This window comes from Gouania willdenowi, chromosome 19 (genome assembly GCF_900634775.1).
Source record: "Gouania willdenowi chromosome 19, fGouWil2.1, whole genome shotgun sequence".
Lineage (NCBI taxonomy): Eukaryota > Metazoa > Chordata > Actinopteri > Blenniiformes > Gobiesocidae > Gouania > Gouania willdenowi.
In genome coordinates this window covers 3644934-3658622 of record NC_041062.1, presented here as the reverse complement: position 1 = coordinate 3658622, position 13689 = coordinate 3644934, and the positions used below count along the sequence as shown (strand labels likewise).

At 33.6% G+C, this 13689-nt stretch overlaps 1 protein-coding gene across 1 annotated transcript; it reads left to right on the top strand.

The window, feature by feature from the left end:
- The first annotated feature begins 3851 nt into the window (after positions 1–3851).
- sgca (sarcoglycan, alpha) lies at positions 3852–12085 on the top strand. Its single transcript, XM_028476263.1, has 11 exons — positions 3852–4098; positions 4317–4445; positions 5664–5815; positions 6810–6876; positions 7662–7860; positions 9315–9483; positions 10468–10676; positions 10768–10794; positions 11526–11705; positions 11805–11831; positions 11907–12085. The coding sequence occupies exons 1-11, from the start codon at positions 4062–4064 to the stop codon at positions 11911–11913; spliced, it is 1203 nt and encodes a 400-aa protein (XP_028332064.1). The 5' UTR covers positions 3852–4061; the 3' UTR covers positions 11914–12085.
- The last annotated feature ends 1604 nt before the right edge of the window (positions 12086–13689 follow it).

Genomic DNA, 13689 nt, shown 5'->3' with positions numbered 1-13689 from the left:
TTTCCCTGCATTTTTAACTAAAAAATAATCAATGTGTGCCCCAAATGGACGCTCTGTGGGTCAAATTGGGCCCCTGGGCTTTGGGTTTGACACAATATCAATATGATGCTTTGGGCTATCAATGTATGATAATGATCAGGCAACAACAATAGAACTTCAAAATGCCACTTTCTTTGTTGTAGATAAAAATAAAACAATTAATTGTATTGTGTATTTTTTGAACTAAAATCTTAGGTTTACAGTTCGCTGATTCAATTTACTCTTAAATGATGTTCCAAATTACTATTTCTTTTATTAAAAAATAACAACCACATTAACAAAATATACAAAGACTGATCAAAACGCAATACACAACATTGACAATCAAGAAATGAACAGAAAATAAAACCAAAATAAATGAGAGGTCACTCAAAAAAAGACACATTTCCATTAATTTGGGAATTCTTACGAGCAAGTTTACATTGGACAAGAGTAGAGTAGCTTTATTGATCCCGCAGTGGTGAAATTTACTGTTATTACAGCTTAGATCAGATAATGTACAATAAAAAGAAACAGAAGGCAACACACGGAAAACCCAAAAGGCACCCGAAAAATAGTGCAATGAAGGAGATAAAATAAGCAATACAATAATAGAGGCTATATATAAATATAAAAAAAACCAATATAACATTATTTTCAAAATACTTTTAAGTCATTCAGAAAAAAATATTATCTACACTTAAATATCTATTTATTTATATTTTTATATATTTTTTGTTTACTAAATCAAAATTGAGTTGTATCCTTTATTTTTAAACCAGACTCAAGTTATGGAAAACCAGAAATTAAATCTTGGAATGAAATCCAAAAAGTATGTGTGTTTACATGAAAAAAAAAATACAAATAAATATAAAATGTTTATCACAAAAAGAACATTTACTCACATCAATAATACATTTTAAAATTTTGTTTTTTATTTTTACATTACGTGTCAGATAATTAAACAGGCGTTAGGACCCGGCAAACACCGCTGACGTCAAACCCTGTGAGCCAATAGCGTGGCTGCTGTGAGCCGCGTGGCTTCCTGTGTCGCTGCATCGCTGCAGCTGAGCTCTCACACGCACGCACACACGCGGAGCTCTTTAGGTGTGTGTGTTGGTACCAGTAGCGGCTCTGACAGACAAAGCCTCCCCACACTCACACATTGTTTGTACTCTTCCACTGGACTCCTTTATCTGCTGAGTCAACACTCCGCCGCTCCCACACACTGACTGCTTGTCTCCATGTTTACCTTCCGCTCACCGGCCTCTGTCTTTATCATGTTAGCGGCTCGAGTTCCCACAGAGAAGCTCCGACTCAAGGACACAGTCTCACACCTACCGACCACCAACCACACTGTTATACTGGTATTATCATGAGTTATACTGGTATTATCATTAGTTATACTGGTATTATCATTAGTTATACTGGTATTATCATTACTTATCCTGGTATTATCATTAGTTATACTGGTATTATCATTAGTTATACTGGTATTATCATTACTTATACTGGTATTATCATTAGTTATACTGGTATTATCATTAGTTATACTAGTATTATCATTAGTTATACTGGTATTATCATTAGTTATACTGGTATTATCATTAGTTATACTGGTATTATCATTAGTTATATTATCATTAGTTATACTGGTATTATCATTAGTTATACTGGTATTATCATTAGTTATACTGGTATTATCATTAGTTATACTGGTATTATCATTAGTTATACTGGTATTATCATTAGTTATACTAGTATTATCATTAGTTATACTGGTATTATCATTAGTTATACTGGTATTATCATTAGTTATACTGGTATTATCATTAGTTATACTGGTATTATCATTAGTTATACTAGTATTATCATTAGTTATACTGCTATTATCATTAGTTATACTAGTATTATCATTAGTTATACTAGTATTATCATTAGTTATACTGGTATTATCATTAGTTATATTATCATTAGTTATACTGGTATTATCATTAGTTATACTGGTATTATCATTAGTTATACTGGTATTATCATTAGTTATATTATCATTAGTTATACTGGTATTATCATTAGTTATACTGGTATTATCATTAGTTATACTGGTATTATCATTAGTTATACTGGTATTATCATTAGTTATACTAGTATTATCATTAGTTATACTGGTATTATCATTAGTTATACTGGTATTATCATTAGTTATACTGGTATTATCATTAGTTATACTGGTATTATCATTAGTTATACTAGTATTATCATTAGTTATACTGCTATTATCATTAGTTATACTAGTATTATCATTAGTTATACTAGTATTATCATTAGTTATACTGGTATTATCATTAGTTATATTATCATTAGTTATACTAGTATTATCATTAGTTATACTGGTATTATCATTAGTTATACTGGTATTATCATTAGTTATACTGGTATTATTAGTTATACTGGTATTATCATGAGTTATATTGGTATTATCATGAGTTATACTGGTATTATCATTAGTTATACTGGTATTATCATTAGTTATACTGGTATTATCATGAGTTATACTGGTATTATCATTAGTTATACTGGTATTATCATTAGTTATACTGGTATTATCATTAGTTATACTGGTATTATCATTAGTTATACTGGTATTATCATTAGTTATACTAGTATTATCATTAGTTATACTGGTATTATCATTAGTTATACTGGTATTATCATTAGTTATACTGGTATTATCATTAGTTATACTAGTATTATCATTAGTTATACTGGTATTATCATTAGTTATACTGGTATTATCATTACACAGCGCAGTCCAATGTATGGAAGCCCGTTTCCGGTCAAAATTAATTAAAAATCACTATGGAAAGTCATAATTATGAGTTAGTAAATTCATAATCATGAGATAGAAAGTCAAAAAATTAGAAAGAAAGTCATAATTATGAGAATGAAAGTCAATTATGAGATGGAAAGTAGTAATTATGAGATAGAAAGTCACAATTGTGAGAAAGAAAGTCATATTTATATGTAATTATATATTTATAATTCATAATCATGAGATAGAAAGTAAAAATGGAAAGTCATAATTATGAGAATGAAAGTCATAATTATGAGAATGAAAGTCAATTATGAGATAAGAAGTAATAATTATGTGAAAGAAAGTCATAACTATGAGTTAGTAAATTCATAATTATGAGATAGAAAGAAAATTATGAGATAGAAAGTCATAATTATGAGAATGAAAGTCAATTATGAGATGGAAAGTAGTAATTATGAGATAGAAAGTCACAATTGTGAGAAAGAAAGTCATATTTATGAGTCAGTAAATTCATAATCATGAGATAGAAAGTCACAATTATGAGGAAAAAAGTCATAATTATGAGAATGAAAGTCAATTATGAGATAGAAAGCAATATCTATATGAAAGAAAATTATTTCTATGTAAAGTTGCAAAGAAACATACATATATGATATTGTGTTTCGAGAGTGTATCTTTATATCGGTTCTGTACCTTTTAGTTTTTTGTGTATTTTTCGTAGTGGTCTTGTGTGTTTTGGGGGTCATTTTGTGTGTTTATGTAATTGTTTTGTGTATTTTTCAGTTTTTGTACATTTTTACATTTATTTTTGTAGTGGTCTTGTGTGTTGTTTGAGTCGTTTTGTGTATTTTCGATGTCGTTTTGTGTATTTATATGTCAGTTGTTTTTCCAGACGTTTCTTGGGGTTTTTGTCGTTATTCTGTGCATTTCTCGGTCACTTTGTGTGTTTGGAATCATTCTGTGCTTTTATTTTAAAGGCCGCACAAAATGAGACAGAGGGTCATCTGTTGCCCATGTTTGGTGTGGATGGGAAAATCTTTGAATATAGTCAACTTTGAGCAGATAAACTGGAATGATGGGCTTGTTGTTTAGTATTTGGAACAATAAAGGCAGCGGTGACACAGTGTCAGACAGATATCCGGATGTTTTTAGGGGAGTGGGACTGAAATAGCTGCAGAGACCGAGCCCCTCCCGACACTTGTCTCTGTCAATCACAGGCCAAAGCAAGATGGCAGGCTGTGGGAGCAGGCTCTTCTTTTTAACAGGCAAGTTGTTCCAGTCTTGTTTTGATATACAGCATATTTTTACAACAACTCACAATTGAATAAGACTTTTCACTTTGAATCATCACATATTATGTATTTGTTGTTTAATGCTTGGATTGTTTGCATTTGGGAGGATAATCTGTGACTGTTTGAGGCTCTTTAACCCCTGAGAAAACGAGTTGTGAGTTTTGTTGGTTGATTTTCACGTTTTTGCACAGTTTGTGTTGCCACTTTGCTCGGGGCCAACGCAGAGATAAAGTTCACCATTCCCGTGGGGAGATTTTTCACCTACGAGCTGTTGAGAGAGACTTTCCAGAATGACTTTGAGCCTCTGTCTAAACTCTACGGTGAGTCCAAATGACCCACGAATAATCATTTAATGCATGGGTGTCAAACTCAAGGCCCGGGGGCCCAATCCGGCCCTTTAGAGCATCCAATTTGGCTCGCAGCAGAAAGCAGATAAGTGAGAGAAACCATGAATTTTTGTGCAAATTAAATTAATTTGGCTGTAAATATCTCAGCTAGATATCTCCAAAATAATACACACATTTAATGAAACTCCACAATATTAGCAGGGCTCATATTATCCCCATGCTTATATCATATGATGACAGTCATTTTTAATCTCAAATTATTTCACAAAACTTCCCCAAATTACATAAAAATTGGCCACAATTTTCCTGCAAGGACTGATGTATGTCACGTATTGCTTTGATATTATCAGTGTAGTTGATATTTTATAATTTATTCATACGTGGAAGTGGAAACTTGAGCACAATAAAGATGAAATTTCTAAAATCTGCCACCCACTCAAGATATGTGTCACACTTGAAGTTTTCTACATAAGGCTGACATTACGCTGTCTATACTGTCATTAGCATGAATAAGGTGTCATGAAGGATGACATTAAATGTTGTTTGCTAAATTATGACACCTTTGGAGCTATGTTGGCATTTTTTGGGTTAGGTGGAGGGATCTAGTGGGATTAGATAGGGTTAGGGTAACAAACTACACTTAATGACAGCCTTCATGACACCTTATTCATGCTAATGACTAAGGTGTCATGTCATAATAATGACAGCGTAATGTTTGCCTTTATGAATAAAACTTCAAATAAAGTGTTATCAAACAGTTTTATATTTATTTTTAATTTGTTTTTATTTTTTGCCTCGTCGGCACATGCTGTCACAGGTCAACACTACATGTAGTGCTATCTTTTAACGACAATATGCATGTTTTATTATTGCAAATTGCATTAAAGGGAGAATATGAAAAGAGAGAGCAGTGTTAGACCTAGGTGAGGGGAAAGGGAACAGGGAAGAGGGAGTCAGGGTGGGAAGAACAGTTTAAATCCAAGTTAAAGGCTCTCTTTTTGTCTACTGCGTATGATTTTTAATCATATTATTGCTCATTTAAAGGTTTCACTGCTGATTTTAAATGTTTTTCGTTGCACTTTTCAATCAGCACATTGAGTTTCCTTATGTATGAAATGTATAATACAAATAAATTTGCCTTGCCTTTATTATTGCCTATGTTCATCACATCTGTGTCTTTCCCGTCCTCAGATGGACGCTTGTATGACGACCCAATGACGTTTAAGTGCAACCAGCAGAGCTTCCCTGACCTCCCAGAGTGGCTGCGTTTCACCCAGAGACACCCTTTGGACAACGGCTTCCTGTACGGCACCCCCACAAGTCCAGGAAAGAGCATCATCGAGGTGGGTCCTGGTTCCCATTCACACCCCCCAGAGACTAAAACTCTGCAAAGCTGCTGTTTTAAAGCAGGGAGTGTGAAGACACTTCTTCTTTAATGTGTCACTTCATCAGACAGCTGGAGAACAGCTGGAGAACAGGCAGGAACCAGACTGCAGCTTTTACTCAGCTGGCTTGTGCTTCTTCCTGTAAATATCAAATCATAATAATAAGATAATATAAAATAAATGATACAAAATAAAAATGTACATTGACAAAAAAGAGGAAAAAGGTGTGATTAACCTTGTTTATTGTTTGATAATAATTATATTGTTACAGGCATGCTGCAGTGAAAAGAAATGTCCGTAAAAAATAAATAACACAGCAGAAAAAATATGTGAATAACTAAATTGTTTTAGAGAAATTATATTGTATTTTACATACTTTCTTTGGTAAAAAAAAAAAAAAATATATATATATATATATATATAATAATGATAATAATAAAAATATATATGGACGACGTTATCGACCAATATTTTCTATAAAATGTAATTTGTTAGACATCTGTATAGTTTTTCTACTTTTTTTTCTGCTGATATTTGTTTATTTATTTATTTATTTATTTATTTATTTATTTCCCCATGTCTGCATTTTCTTGTCTTAGGTTGAAACTACACATAGGACAATCTTTTTCCTGACAAATATGAATGTTTTCTTGCAAATATATATATATATGTATATATATTGTATAAGTTAATATAGGAAATTGAAAATTTAAAGTTGGACAATATCAGATGTTGACTAAAAGCTATTGTAAAAAATCTCTAAATAATATTAATAAAGATAATAAATTTGATGATAATAACAATAATAATAGTTTAAAGGTCACAAATAAAAAAAGTATAGTATAGTGCACGTTCTCTGATATTAACTTGATATATTGTTTTAGAAATAATTATAATTTAGTACATTTCCACGCTGGTTCTAACCTCTGGGTGATGAATTTTATTTTGTCAGATTTTTGCCATCAACAAGCGAAGTTACAAAACGACCAAAGAAATCCTGGTCATCAAAATCACTGCAGGTAACGACCATGGACACGTGTTGGAGTGTGTAAACGTACAGTAACACCGTGTGTGTCAGGGTTGGGCTCAATTATATGTGTAATTGCATAATTTATAAATAACTACATTTATGATGTAATTATATTTTTTGCTGCTGTTAACATAATTGAATTGTAATTTAGATCAGATAATTGACTTTGTAATTGTAAATTACTTGGGCAATTCAATAAAAACTGTGATTTGACAATTTGATTAAACGCAAACCTGTGGAACCATGTGACAGTTCTAGGACTTACACATACAAACAATCAATAAATTATGTTTCATATCAACTTTTCCCACTACCTGTCAGAACTCTTGAGTATCAATTCATAATTGAAAAATAAATGAATAAATCTAGGGATATACTGACAAAAAAAATGGCTCAAAAGCCCACGCCAAAAATATTAATACCAATACTTCAATTGATAAGGAAGCCTAACAAGGTAACCAAGAGAAGAAAAACAAATTAGATGATAAATAATATTGTTTCTGTGTAATTCACAGCCAATTTAAGACGTGGGTCAAAACTGACCCGTCATAAGAGATGCTCGGTAATTGTCATTAATTAAATTTTAACTTTAGTAATTGAGAATGTAATTGTAACTGACTTTCAGGGGAAAAATAATTATTGTGATTTTAACTGTAATTGGAAAAAATGCCAGTCACCGTAATCATATTTGAGTTATCAGTGAAATTGAAAAATTGTAACTGAAAAATGTAATTGACTCCAACCCTGATGTGTGTGTGTGTGTGTCCCTCACAGAGAAGTTGATGCCCTACCAAGCTGAGGTCTTCATTAAGCTGAGGGAGATAGAGAAGGTGCTGCCCTCTTCTGTTCAGGGTGAGATAAAACAGGATCTACAGAAGCTGTGGGACACAGAGAACCTGGAAATAGTCAACATCACCAACGCTTTGGACCGAGGGGGCAGGGTTCCCCTCCCACTGGCTGGCCACTTTGAAGGGTAGGCCACGCCCACTGTGAGTGAGTGATGGGCTGCGTCCAAATATTTCCTCCTATCCTCCTATCCACTTTTCCTAAACCCCCGGAAGTGTTTCAGTGGTGGCCATGATAAGAGTGTTCTAATTCTCTAAAAGCTAAGGAAAGGAGGCTCAATGCTTCCTTTATAACCTCCTTTAGCTTAGGAAACACTGATGCATCCTTTACACATAGGAGACCACATAATGCTGACCCACAATTCTTTGCAGTGACAACATTTAAAGGGACCAGCTTATCAGAGTGTTCACAGAAAGTCACAAAGACTGAAAAGGGACGTATATCATGTAAATTACCAGTACAATAATATGCCATGAACTGCTTTAAATAATCTAAAACCCATATCATATTTTATGTATGCCATATTATCAGATTATAACTGACATAAAAAGGGATCAGAGGCATTTTTAGCCACAATATGTTTTATTCAGCATTAATTCATATTTCTGAGTGGAAGGTGAGTGCTATTATCGCTAACCTTCACTGCCGGCGAATGATCACGTCACCTAGTGGAAGTGCGTCTGATTGTAAAAACAACGTGATGGCCTTTCCCTAACTCCTTTAGGAAGTCTCCTAACACCTTTCCTTAACCCAGTGACGTCATCCACGGGGTTAAGGAAAAGTGGATAGGAAAGGAAATAGGAGGGACTATTCGACAGTGAGTGAGTGAGTGAGTAGCAGTCAAAGCAGCAGGGTTGGGGTCAATTACATTTTTCAATTGCAATTACGTCTTCATTTATCCATGTTCAATTACAACTCAATTATGATTACCTTTTACGATTAGAATTACAATGATTATTTTTTCCTCTGAAAGTCAATTACAATTACCCTCTCAATTACTAAAATTAATAACAGTTACTGAGCCTTTAATGAATAAGCCCATAAAACGTAACCTTCCTCTTGTGTTAGCTTTCTGTTAGCATGTCTTATGATTACGGGTTAGTTTTGATCCATGTCTTAAATCAGCTGTAAAATACACTAAAACATATTCTATATCATCGTATTTGTTTTTTCATCTGTTGTTTACCTTGTTAGGCTTCCTAATCAATGAAAATATTGGTTTTAATGTCCTTGGTGTGGGCATTTGAACCTTTTTTCTGTCAGCATAACCCTCAATTTCAATTTATTTCTTTAAAAATGATAAAATGTTCTTCAAGAGAAGTGAAATGTAGAGCAGAAAACATAATAAACAAACAAAAAACATATTTTAATAGTTGTTAATTACATATGTGTAAGCCATAGAACTCTTAACATGATTCCCCAGTTTTGCGTTTTTAATTAAATTGTAGTTTTTATAGAATTTCCATGCCAAGGACAATTATGAAGTTAGTTAATTCAATATCAATTACACGATTACATTTATGATTGACCCCAACCTTGGAAAGCAGTGAGCGTCTGTGAGTGACCTTGGTTTGTCCTCAGGGTGTATGTGAAGGTGGGCTCAGAGCACTACTTCTCCGACTGCCTGCTGAGGGTACTGACAGTGCAGCATCAGAGGCAGTGCTCAGCCGGGAGCAAAGTCAAGATCCCAGGAGGCTGTAACTTCTGCAGCATTCCCAGTAACTGCATCAGCTGGTGCCGCACACAGCTGGTGAGGCCCAGCACTGACACTAATACCCCCCGCCACACACACACACACACACACACACACAATCTTCAAACTAGAGATGTTCGATATTAGCTTTTGTGCCGACAACCAAGATTGTCCAACACCAGATATGAAAGTAATGGATTACAACTACATTTTTCAGGTACAATTATGTTTTCAATTATCCATGTTCAATTACAAGTCAATTACAATTACAGTGACCAGCATTTTTTTCAATTACTAAAAAAGTTAAATCTAAATGTTAAATATTAAATCTAAATGTTAAATCTAAATGTTAAATATCAAATCTAAATGTTAAATCTAAATCTAAATGTTAAATGTAAATATTAAATCTAAATGTTAAATCTGAATCTAAATGTTAAATCAGAATCTAAATGTTAAATCAGAATCTAAATGTTAAATCTAAATGTTAAATCTAAATGTTAAATCTAAATGTTAAATCTAAATGTTAAATATCAAATCTAAATGTTAAATCTAAATCTAAATGTTAAATGTAAATATTAAATCTAAATGTTGAATCTGAATCTAAATGTTAAATCAGAATCTAAATGTTAAATCAGAATCTAAATGTTAAATCAGAATCTAAATGTTAAATCTAAATGTTAAATGTGAAAAATCTAAATCCAAATGTCAAATGCTAAACCTGAACAGTGAATTTGCATATAAGCTAAATATTTACTTTCACCAGTGACATTTAGATTTAACATTTCAAATTTGGATTTAACATTTAGATTGAGATTTAATATTAAGATTTAGCATACAAATTAAACATTATTATATAATATTTTTATGAGATAAAAGGACTCCAAATTTCACAGCTATTGCTGTAAATCTGTTGCTGTGTATTTTAGCATGCACAACTTTACAATCAAAACTGTTTCAAATAATTTGATAAAAAAGTGTGTGTTTTGTCTACGATATTTTATATTTTGGTTCCTCTTTGATCAAAACTCTTGTTCTCTTAAGTTTGACCTCACGAAGCAGGAGCCGGAACCGCCTCCTCCCGCTGTCGGCTCAGGAATCCTGGAGGACGGGGGCGACTTCGATCCTCCCGAGTCTCCCCCGAGCAGAGACTTCTTTCCGGACTACATGGTAACGGTGATTGTTCCCCTGATCCTCGCCATCGTCCTCTGTTTGATGCTGGCTTACATCATGTTCGGCCGACGGGAGGGCGTGTAAGTATCTTTGTATGACATCATCGAAATAAATAAAGTGTGGAAGTCTGGTGTCCCTCCGTTTATTACTCACTGTTCTCTTTCCTTACAGCGTAAAGAGGAACGCAAGAACAAACCAGTGAGTTGACAACAGCACCGGGCACTTGTTCCAGACATAGACAACTGCTGGTCCAGGGGGCCACCTGTGGCCCTCGGGCTAATTTTGTGTGGTCCCCAAAGTTAACGAGCAAGATTACTTCAAAAATGACAAAAAAGAGATACCAAACAATGCAGCAAAAAACATGCAAAATTACAGAAAAATATGCAAAAAGGACAACAACAAAAAACACACAAGATGAATTAATGAAAAATATACGACACAACTACAAAAATGACTCCGAAACACACAAAACAACTCATAAAACATCAAACCACAAAACTATACAGAATGACAGAAAACTACACAAAACATCAACAAAAATGTGCAAAATGACTCCAAAAAACACACACATAACGACACTAAATTTAACATGTTAAATGACAACAAAAATATACAAAGATGACAGAAAAAGCACACAAAAAATACATACAAAACTACAGAAAATAAGGAAAAAACAACACAAATTAACAGCAAAGACACTCAAACCCTTTTTTTTCTGTGGTAATGCTCAGATTGGTCCTCATTCTCAACACTGATATGAATGTTGATGTTTATGTTCAAAAAATCTATCTATCTATCTATCTATCTATCTATCTATCTATCTATCTATCTATCTATCTATCTATCTATCTATCTATCTATCTATCTATCTAAAACATGAAAACATGAGTAAGGGACCTGGTCATAGTTTGGCGCCCCTCCTGTTGCAGGATTCAGCTGTACCATCATCAAACCATCCACGAGAACACGGAGGAGCTGAGGAACATGGCGGGAAACCGTAGCGTCCCCCCACCGCTGTCCACGCTGCCAATGTTCAACAGCAGGACCGGGGATCGAGGTGCACCGCTGCAGTCCGACAGTCCCAGAATCCCCCTCATCATGGCCCAACAGTAAGAGCCATGCCCAACCAGCATTACTGTAGTAGGGACATTATTAAAATATACAGTAAGTGCTTGGAAAATGAGCATTTTTTTGTCTCGTTTCTGTAGCGATCCCTACAGCGACACACTGCCCAGGTAAACACACCACAACATGAATATTCATCATTAATTTTGGTCATTCTTACCATTTCTAAATGTTTGTTTTACCAGGAAGTGAGACCAACGATGGATAAAAGGCCTCATTCTGCTGCCACGGTTTTGTTTTGAAGTCATAAAGTGTGATGATTGATTCAAGCAGTGTCGCAATTTCAAATGTTATCTACAGCTTGTGATTCCTTTTCCGTAGTTTGACCATATTTAGAATTAAAAACAGTGCTTTTACTAACGTACCGAAGCAGCATCATTTTATTTGACACAATTTGAACAATTTAGTCAGACTATATAGAGGTATTACATACAAATATGTGTGAACGAGTGTTTAAGAACAAAGGATATTAACATTGATGTGTATTATTGTTGTCATTTTGTATATCTTTCTGTCATTTTTGGTATTTTTGTTGTGGATTTTGTGTTTTTAAGGTTATTTTTGATGTCATTTTGTGTGTTTTTGTAGACGTCTTCTGTTTTTGGAGTCATTTTGTGTAATTTACTTTTATTCTTGTGTAATTTTCTAGTGTCTTTTTGAGTAATTTGGTTGTCCTTTTGTGTATCTTCCTGTAATCTTTATATTTTTGGAGTCACTTTGTGTATTATGTTCAATGTGTTTTTTTTTGTCCTTTTTGTGTTTGTATTTGTTATCCTTTTGTGTATTTTTTTTAATAGTTTTTCTGAGTCATTCTTGTATTGTTTCTGTTTTTCAATCCTTTTGTGTGTATTTGTTGTCCTATTGTGTGTTTTTCTGTAATTTTGAGTATTTTTGTTATCCTTTTTTCCACGTTTTTCTTTTCTGTGTATGTATCTTGTGGAGTTTCTTGGAGTAATTTTGTTGTTGTCCTTCCATGCTTTTCTTTGAAATTTTGTTGTATTTTGGAGTAATTTTGTGGGGATTTTTGGTTAGTTTTTTTTTAGTGTTGTGTTGTGTACTTTTCTTTTTTCATTTTGTGTGTTTTTTGTTTCTGTTCATTTCTCTGTCACTGTGTTTGGAGTCATTCTGCTCGTTTACTTTTGGGGTGCCTCACAAAATAAGACAGAGGGCTGCACGTGTTGATTCCTGGATAAGATACTGATTATTATTTTTATTTTATTTTTGGACAACATTCATTTGTTCAAATTGAAAAACGAATGACAAATTTTACCATGGGTTCCATTGGTTTTCTTGTGTAACTGCGAATCTTGCTCGGAATGTCCAGAAGGGGTCGCTGATGATTTCTGGCTTATTTTCTTCTTTCTCTGCAAACCATTTGACCTGAAATGAATTGATTTAGGTTTTATTGTAACAGTTGATTGATAAAGCGGCAGTGGGACAGTGACTGCTTCAGACCTCATTTTATGAAAAACCCAAATTGGAGTTAACTTTTTAGATTGTTTTTACTGCTGCCTCAGAGAAACCCATTTAATGCAACTGCTGTGGAACAGTTGATTCCTACGCTCAAAGATGTTTCCACGTTCTCTCACTGCGTTGGCATTGTCACCACCACCGTCCAAACTTTCACAACAGTTGCAAAACAGGACAGTGAAAAGTCGGCCATGAGTAGACCACTTCACATGCTTTATTTCAGCACCCAAAATAATTAAAAACATCTTGATTTATTATACATGTACAAAACAAGTACAGAATCTCTCTTTGAAACCATGAAAGTGGATCTGCTTCAAATTATTTTATAAGAAACCCTTCGCTAAGAAGACATCAACAAACAACATAAACAACAGGGCAGAGGTTGTGCTGTTCTGCTTTTTTTTTTTTTTTTTTTTGTTTTTAGTGAAGAGTTTTTCACAGGGGCAAACACACAGGGAAAGATCAATGAGAGAGAGACAAGGCTGAACCAGGGTCTTT

What these genes read in the sequence shown, in the direction of transcription:
- sgca (XM_028476263.1), top strand. Translation starts at nt 4,062, where the DNA reads ATGGCAGGCTGTGGGAGCAGGCTCTTCTTTTTAACAG. An exon ending in GCCTCTGTCTAAACTCTACG is followed by an intron (nt 4,446 to 5,663) that starts GTGAGTCCAAAT and finishes TCCCGTCCTCAG; the next exon opens with ATGGACGCTTGTATGACGAC. An exon ending in GGTCATCAAAATCACTGCAG is followed by an intron (nt 6,877 to 7,661) that starts GTAACGACCATG and finishes TGTCCCTCACAG; the next exon opens with AGAAGTTGATGCCCTACCAA.